The sequence below is a fragment of the Mytilus edulis genome, chromosome 6, assembly GCF_963676685.1.
Source record: "Mytilus edulis chromosome 6, xbMytEdul2.2, whole genome shotgun sequence".
Lineage (NCBI taxonomy): Eukaryota > Metazoa > Mollusca > Bivalvia > Mytilida > Mytilidae > Mytilus > Mytilus edulis.
In genome coordinates, this window is record NC_092349.1 from 2074720 (window position 1) to 2084154 (window position 9435).

General features: G+C 33.8%; 1 protein-coding gene across 1 annotated transcript; it reads right to left on the bottom strand.

Moving 5' to 3' along the window:
* On the bottom strand, positions 1–4666 carry LOC139526923 (uncharacterized). Its single transcript, XM_071322100.1, has 2 exons — positions 3813–4666; positions 1–977 (listed from the first exon to the last, which is right to left on the bottom strand). The coding sequence occupies exons 1-2, from the start codon at positions 4237–4239 to the stop codon at positions 7–9; spliced, it is 1398 nt and encodes a 465-aa protein (XP_071178201.1). The 5' UTR covers positions 4240–4666; the 3' UTR covers positions 1–6.
* Between the last annotated feature and the right edge of the window lie 4769 nt (positions 4667–9435).

Sequence of the window (9435 nt, forward strand, 5' to 3'; positions counted from 1 at the left end):
CAAAATTTATTTTAAAACAAAGTCTTTAATTTGTTCCGCTACATTGATTTTATCAGACAAAGAACTGACAATATATTTAGTATAGCAATTGCTTTTCCAATCACCCATCAATTGAATAGAACTAGGAGAAACCCCTGCTTTCGATGCCAACGTTGCTCCACCTCTTCGGAAACTATGGGAAGAAAATAAATTTGGATTTAATCCAATTTTACAAAGTAATTCTCTCAGTTTATTCTGAAACTGGTTATAAGTAATTGGTATGCATTTCCCCTTTTTTTTATAAGAAAAAGCGGCATCATCTGACGTGCAAGGATTTAAAGAACACATCCTTTTATATGCATTTACTGGGCAAAATTTAGATAGAGGATATGCAAGCAAAGGTATCCTTAAAATACGATTACCCAACTGAATTGTTTTTGTCCATTTGAATGCAACTATTATAAGAGACGGAAAGACTGTAACATCACCTCTGCACAGCTGTTTATTTTTGTCAAATTTCTTGGTTGATACTGGAACTAAATTAGACTTCCTGCTTAAAAGTAATAAAGCAAAAAGAAATAAACACCAATATGTCGCATCTAGCGGCGTATTCAAATTCAAATGTTCACGAATTTTTCCTAAAATTTCTAAAGTAATAGGAAATGCCTGTTTAGGTAAATGTTTTAATTTCCTATCTAACCCTTTCATAGTCAACTTCAATTCGTAAGACGAAAAAACATCCACATGTAATCCTAACAACAGGAAAAGAACTTTAACTCCGTTTAAATAATTGCGAATAGATTGAGCTGATCTGAAACTTCTACTGAGAAACTCGGAATAAGTGCATAATAATTCAGAATCAATATCAAACGGTTCTAAATAAAAGTAATTACAAAACAATAAATAAGCTCTCCACTGCGTTTTAAAATTAACCAAAGTACCTTTCGCGAAAGCCGAAATCCTAGTCACAAACATATCTCGTCTTAGCACTTGCAAATCTACAAAAACACGAATAAACAATTACCAAATATGTTCAAACTGAAACAATTCTTTAGAAATCAAATCTCTAAATAGGGACATGCCTTTTGTCCTCTCGTAAAAGTCTAACTGAAATTTATAATCTAAATTCCATCTAGACAAAAGATCTGGTAAACGGTTATCGCAACCTGAAATATGTTTAGCTTTTAACTCAAAATTATTTACAGCTGCAATCCAACAAACTTCCCTCAAACACGACTGCAGGAACTCATTTCTGGTGGCGCCTGTATTCAAAACACGTACTGATACCATATTATCGCAATAAATAATCACCTTTAAATTTGTGAAATGTTTTCCCCATAATTTCAAGGCTACTACAATCGTCAACATCTCTAATAAATTTATATGCAAGTTTTGATCTAAAATAAACTCTGGAAATGAACAGTGAAAGTATCTTCCGTCCATCCATCCGCCACATCCTGTCAAACATGCATCAACAGAAAACAATTGATCAGGGTTTGAGAATTCATCAGATAAAATCATAGAAATCCCATTATAACTAGGCAAAAATTCCTGCCACCAGAATAAATCACGTTTAAAATCAGTTGGAATTACTATTTTCACATTATCAGGAAAATCTCTTAACCAATTTAACAGCCTTGACACAAAAATTCGGCCAGAGCGCACACATTGAGATACAAAATTTAATTTTCCCAGCAATGATTGTAATTCTCTCTTTGTACAATTTGTGCTACAGAGCCAATTAGAAACTAACTGCAGAATCTCTGACAATCTTTGAGTGTCAATAGAAATTGTCATGTTCTCAGAATCAAATAAAATGCCAATAAACATCATTTTAGTAGTAGGCGGACAAGCCTTCTCAATTGATTCTTCAATGCCACAATTCTGTAAAATAAGACCCAATTTAGCATAAGCATCATCACTGCTGGAAGGAATATCACATCCAGCCAAATCATCTAAATAGTTCAAAATATCTATACCCATGTTTTGACATATAAATGCAATAGCATTTGTTGTTCGCATACATATATATGCAGCAGATCTCAACCCCATTGTTAATACACGATCGTAATACAAGTGTCCTCTCCATTTGTAACCTAAGAGATGGATGTCACCGGGGTCAACGACTAATTGTCTATAAGCCCGTTTCAGGTCCCTCTTAAACATTCTGCAACCTTGACCTTTACTCTTAATTAACATAATAAAATTATCAACCGTGGGATACGAAACTGAAATTTCATCGCCTAAATAACGATCTTTGAAAATACCAGAATTAACCGCCTCGCCCTCTGGAAAGCTCAAATCAACAATAACTCTGCGTTCTGTTGAATCCTTTTTAGGAACGGAATTTAAAGGAGATAAAGCTGAAGGACAGCTGAACGGATTTGCCTTAAATGGTCCAACAATTGCTTTATAAGAACTTTCTTTTTTCAAATATTTGGCAATATCATCTGGAAAATCAGTAGCCCCCGAATGATTACGGGAAAAAGATGACCTGAACGGGCTCCCATCGTGACCCACCGGCCATCCATACTCTAAGAAGTCACAAACCTGAGCGTCACTGTAATTCTGTAACAAACTTCTTAAAAAAAAAATATTGATTTTAGAGTAAATTGGAATTTTACAACCCTGAAAATTGTACAATCCAGATTTTTTAACAATGTTATGAATAGATACAAAATTTTGCATATCATCTAAACCCAAATAACTGTTACAACAAAGACTGCATTTAAGTGAATGTCTAGAACCCCATAATGTCTTTTGAAAATCAAGTAACTGAACATGTTGATTTAGTCATTCATTATGATGAGGACATGCAGACGAACATTCAGGATGATGACTTTTAAGTTTGTCTAATCTATAACAAGTGGCACAAAAATGATTAACCTCACGTTCAACACCTCTAATCAGAATTTTATGCGGTGATGTTTTTGAACATTTATTTTTCTGAAATAACGAACAATACCATAAAGTATGTGTCTTGGTCTCTTTTTTAGCCCCAAAAGAATGCTTCTTATCGAACTCTTGTTTGACATATTTAGACAAAAGAGGAACTTCCAAATTATCAGGAGTATCTTTCCAGGTTTTAGCACCCGTTTCAATTTGTCTCAAAAAGGCAGCATAGAAGTCAAGTAAAGATTTCCACTGATAAATGGAACTGTAATATACAATTTTCTTCAAAAGGGACAATCGAGTATTTCTCTCGATAGCTTTAATTTTACTTGATCCAATTATTTCTAATTCCCCTGCAACAAACAGCTTTAAATCTAAATCTTGAAATGAAACAGATTTATTTATATATTCGTACTGAAGTGTAGTATGGGGCCAAGTTTGTGGATTCTGCACGTCATCGCTTGCTTTAGCAACCATACCCGATTTAACCTTTCGCTTTTTAAGTGATTTCTTTTTACAGGACGAATCTGTACCTGATGTACTTGAAGTATCATCATCAGTACTAGACTCGAATGAATCATAGTCAGAACTATCAGATGACTCTGATATTACTCTTGACTTGTGTTTTGTCACCCTGGAGCTACCCGACTTTTTAAACTTTTTGGCCTTAGCCGATTTAACCTTCGGGACATGAATACTGTCGTCCGAATCGGAATCAGAATATTGTAAAGGAACTTTTGAACTCTTCTTTTTCAAAGATTTGTTTTTACGTTTGCGTAAATGCGAAGAAAAATCATGCTCACTAGTAGAACTACCATGAGGACTTTCACTAGAATCAACTAAATCTATTAAATTATTCTTTTTTAAAATATCTGATAATTGTTTCTCTACTAATTTAGTCAACACTTTCTTTTTTCTTAATTTGTCTAAATTGATCTCACCCTTCCTTTTAACACTTTTGGAGTCGCTGGTGTCTTTTCTTTTCGCTGATTTGGTCTTTTTACCGGCTATTTCAGTTGATTTCACTTTAGGAGCACTCGACTGTGGCTTGTGCGGATTGTTCGACTTCTCAACTACACCTTTCTCCTTGACCGGATCAATAAGTTTACTCGACTCCCCATTTTTCAAACGAGTTTTTGGGATAGCCCCCTGTTTTTCAAAATCGGATTTTTCAAGTTTCCTTTCTTTTTCGGAAATGCTTAACTCTAAATTGTGGATCCTATGTTCCAACCTATCCACTTCATCAGGTGAAGTCTCATGATCAAAAATGTCAGAAGTAGGGTCCGAAACATCGAGAACGTCCTGATCAAAACCAAATTCACTTAATAGTTTATAATTTTTTCTAGCTTTATTTCGGGTTACAGGCATGGTAAGCCTCCTGTGTAAGACAGGGCAACTTGAAAAAGTAATTATTTTTTTTGCAACAAATGACTTGATAAAAAATTTAAAAGACAAAAAGAAAAAGAAAATTAAACACCAAAAAAGTACTTACGAAAAATAAAGATACAAAAGTTTCACAGCTCAAATAAATCAAAAGTAGTTGCCATGCCTCACAGGATGAACTTTCAACGGAAAACACAACATTAGTTTTCGGCTATCGACGGCAGAATGAAAAACTTAAAATTCTTTAAATCACAAGTATATAAAGGAACCAATCAGAATGCATTGTTATGTTATAAAATTCATAACAAGTTGTATCATTAGCTGTATGTAAAGAACCGAAATAATTCGAACAGTATAAAGTCTATTTCTTTTATCTCTAGTCGCCAATTATATATTTTTAATTAATTAAAAATAGCACACTTAAAATAATGGATCGAATAGTTGATTTATCTTACATTTTTATTTGTGTTACTTTTCACAAAAAAAAAAATGGATCAAATAGTTGATTTATTAGATACATTTTTAATTTGTTTTGTGATTTCGTAAACTTCAATGTGTTTGTGTATTCCAAACTGCTACAGTCATGTTGTCTACACTGTTCTTAAATTTTGAGTGAAGGGGTCAAAACACAAAATCAAATTTTTAACCACTTATTGCACATGGTCTAATTAAATAAAATGCACACACATTGCATCTATAAAGACAACGTTGATTGTATATGAACAGAAACTAACAATTTTCTCTCAACATTTCATGGAACATATCGAAGAGCAGCCCGCCCCCTCTCTTTTGTAAAATTAATATAGTTCCTCTTTTGGTATCGTGTAGTTTGCAATCAGCGAGAATTACTTCAGGAAAAAAGTTACTGTGATGCTTATTAATCGTCCATAGTGGTTAAACTGACAAATTCAACACTAGTCTAGGATAAATATATAATCACTTGAATATTTAAATGCAGATATAATTTTTGATGTTTTAATTTTTTCGGGATATTGAATTTCACACTTTTTTCGTTCACTAAAAGAATAATATGATTTGTTTAATTTGGTATTTGATATAGGAACAATAAATTACCACGAATATCCGGATTATAAATGTCTCCTGAAATAAATTTTGTACATTTTGTTTTGCTTTGAAATACAGAAAAAACACATTTATTGTATCCCCCCCGCTCTAAATTCCTATGAGGCCTCCGTAGTAATATTAAAAAAACGACAACCAGCTGATGATCTGGTGATCTGTACGCCGAAAAAATCCGAAAAAAAACTTGCATTGTCAACACTAATACAAAGTTAATAATTATTTGTTACATGTATAACATAACAACTAATTTTAGCAGTAAAAAGAAATAACAAAACAATGCCCGATATAATATACAATAGTGTTTGTTTGAATTTTTAGTCCTCAATGCTCTTCAACTTAGTGGCTTTATAACTATTTTGATCTGAGTGTCACTGATGAGTCTTATGACGTTACGTTACGTACGGCAATGCGTTCGAATTAAAATACATTATATTATTGCATAGCAATATAATATCTCCCATAGAAAGTAACCAAAAGTTAGCGTGCGATAAATTATTATTTTAGAACCAGCAACTATTCGCCTATGCAAAATAAATACACCAACATGCATATCTTTTTTTACATAAATAAGGCCGTTAATTTTCTCGTTTAAATGTTTTACGTTGTCTTATCGGGGCCTTTTATAGCTGACTATGCGGTATAGGCTTTGCTCATTGTTGAAGGCCGTACGGTGACCTATAGTTGTTTTAATGTCTGTGTCATTTTGGTCTTTTGTTGCTAGTTGTCTCATTGGCAATAATGCCACATCTTCTTTTTTATATATATCTACAGAAAGGCCTTGACAGGTTTTTCTTATTTTAAATAGCCGTTTTTTTGGCGTTGGGTGAAATTTGAAGGAAGTCCTCAACGAAGTATTCAGCAGAGGAACCGGTCTTTATGCGCTATAAAGAAACTTAATCAAATTTCGAAATGTATTATAATCACTAACTTATATATAATCCAATCATATTAAACTATACTCAATAGAAAGTTCTGAAAACGATAACCAATTTCAAAGTTTAAATGTAAATAAAAACTTTTACGTAGAAATGGAAAATTGTTTTGAACTGTTATGAGGTTACATGGAATGAGTTTCGTGATACATGTAGTCTCTACAGATCCATGCGCCTATATTATTCTATAATCAGCTGACGAAAGTTTCTTTTTATGTAAAAGTATTAACTCTGAAATATTTGTCACATAGGCTGTTTCTGCATGTCAGTGATTTGTAAACTCAGACTCATCATTCTGAGTTAGGTTTATTATAAATGTTATAGACAACCTCAAATGCATACCCTGCAACATTTAAAAATACAATAAGATACTATACACACGTACGAACAACGATAACGCTAATTATATATATTTCTACTATCAACGCATCCATGCCAAGAAATTGCCTCCGTTGAAATCTTGCAAACATCCCATAGAGCAAATCAGGGGCGGATCCAGCCATTTTAAAAGGGGGGGGGGGGGTTCCTAACCCAGGACAAAGGGGGGGGGGGGGGGTTCCAATTACATGTCCCCATTCAAATGCATTGATCGTCCAAAAAAAAGTGGGGGGGGGGGGGTTCCAACCCCCGGAACCCCCCTCTGGATCCGCGCCTGCAAATTACATGGATGATTAATGTTGACCATTTGGTATATGGTCGTGTTCTAAGCGACACGTACATGCAGGTCATGCATGTACATTAATTTGTTGAATGAAATCGAATCTTTAACTACTAATACTACTAGTAATAGGTGCCGTAGGAAGTCAACAGGAATTTTTAGCGAGAATTTCTTGGCATGTAACAGATTGAAAACTCAGGGTCAGATTATAAAACAGACAGGGGGCAGTGGCAAATATTTCATGTATATTATAAACACAGAAAAGGTTACCCCGTCACCCTTTGCCAAAAAGAAAACCCTCCTTCTTTTTTTTCCATGTGACTTCGGACTTTATGTTTTGAATTGTAGTTTCACTTTCCATATTCGGTATTCATTCTAATGTAAGCTCCATGTGGTGCACGAATATTGTATCTTTGAGTTAATATAAAAAAGAAGATGTGGTATGATTGCCAATGAGACAACTATCCACAAAAGACCAAAATGACACAGACATTTTCAAATACAGGTCACCGTACGGCCTTCAACAATGAGCAAAGCCCATACCGCATAGTCAGCTATAAAAGTCCCCGATAAGACAATGTAAAACAATTCAAACGAGAAAACTAACGGCCTTATTTATGTAAAAAAAAAAACGAAAAACAAATATGTAACACATAAACAAACGACAACCACTGAATTACAGGCTCCTGACTTGGGACAGGCACATATATAATAAAAAACCCTCCCCCAAACCTGGCACAGTGGTATAACAGTACAATATAAGAACGAACTATAAAATTCAATTGAAAAAGGCTTAACTCATCAGATGGATATAATACAGGTGGACGTTAGGCTATTGCTATCAGTTCGGGCGAAGACTCCAAACAGACAACATGCATGTTTAATAACGCAACTGTGTATTTTCTAATTAAATGAAAAAAGTTGCCGTTCCGGTACATGAATAGATCGGTTAGAAAGCAAGGTTTAAATTTTAATTATTTTGGAAAGCTTAATTTGAGGGTTGAAATCGGAGAGCACGTAAAAAGGGGGACGGGTTTTTCAACAGGGAATATTTGTTTCTAATGAACTCTACATTCGGAGGGTTATTTTTTTTTAATTTGATTAAAAATGGGAAAAACAAATGTAAGGTAAATTGTGAACGGTCTTTTTTCCTTTCTCCCGAGGGGAAATTAGCTTATAAATCTGGTTTACTGTCAAACCCGAGCACATGTCTTTCTGTTGTGTCTGTCATTAGGTGGCTGTATTATTGACGTTTTCCCATAATTTCTGATTGAAGCACAATGCACACGTACAAATTGTTTTAGAACATGACATTAAAGTTTTATGTCATGCATAATAAAGTAAAGAAAAGCAAAAAAGAGACTCAAAGAACTAAATACAAAAAGACCAAATGATCTGATTTTCTGTACCTGTAATTTCTTAACTGAAAAAAATGTTTTCACTGGGAATGCTCGAGCTGAAACCTACACTTTTCAGTTTGGCAAGGGCAATACTCTGTTTTTAATTTTGTAATTTTTGCGCATTGATCGTTAAAGACCCTGTCAGTGGTTCAAGGTATTGCTTGCCAAAGACAAGTCTACTAAGTTAACGAATGGTGCATTCGAATAGGGACTGCTGCATTCCTTCTCAGAAATTTTGCAATCTTTCGACATAGAAAACACCCTTTTCTGTTTAAAATAGATATTTTACATTATAAGGTGTCGACTGTAAGTTAGTAATGGAACTTGAACAACTTTGAAAAGTTAAATTTGTTATATTACAGATAATAAAAGTTTATAAATGTTATGAGATTTAAACAAAAGGTTGCCACATATGATACCATATGATGGACACACTAACCTTGAAAGTTAGTCCCCTTCTATATGTTGCCTTATCATTGGAAATCTTAAATATCTTCTCATGATTTAATGCTTTCCCCTAAAATATCCGACAAAATTTTTAAATAGTTTTTTTTAAATTATCCTTTTCTTCTAGTTATTCAAAATTATTAGAGGTTAAGCTTTTTCATGTCCAGTGGCACATATTACACTGTTATCCGAAATAATCGTTGTACGATGCTGGAAAATTACTATTGTCAGATTAAATTTCAAATAAATGGATTCGTGTTTAACAAAACTAAGATCGATCTGTGTGTGAAACGTCTAAGATGTACAATGATTGATGTAGTCATTGTTGGTCTTTAAGCCACATTCCTCATTATTTGCTATGTCATAGCGCCCAGCTTTTTTTCACTGTAGAAAATTGGAACGGCCGGAGAGAACCACTGACCTTCGGCAAGAAAATTGTCAATCCTAGTCAATTAAGATTGGAGTCGAACCAAGCTACCACGTGTTGGGTTCCAACTCTGAAATAATCAATGAAGCAGTACATTTTACTAATAAAAAAACTTGTTTCTCACTTTATCCAGTTTGATTTGATATATAGTTTTGTTTTCTATTATTCAAATTGAAGAAATCAAGACGTTTTTAAAACGAAATGAAGAAAAAAGGTAGCCGAGTGCATAGTTCT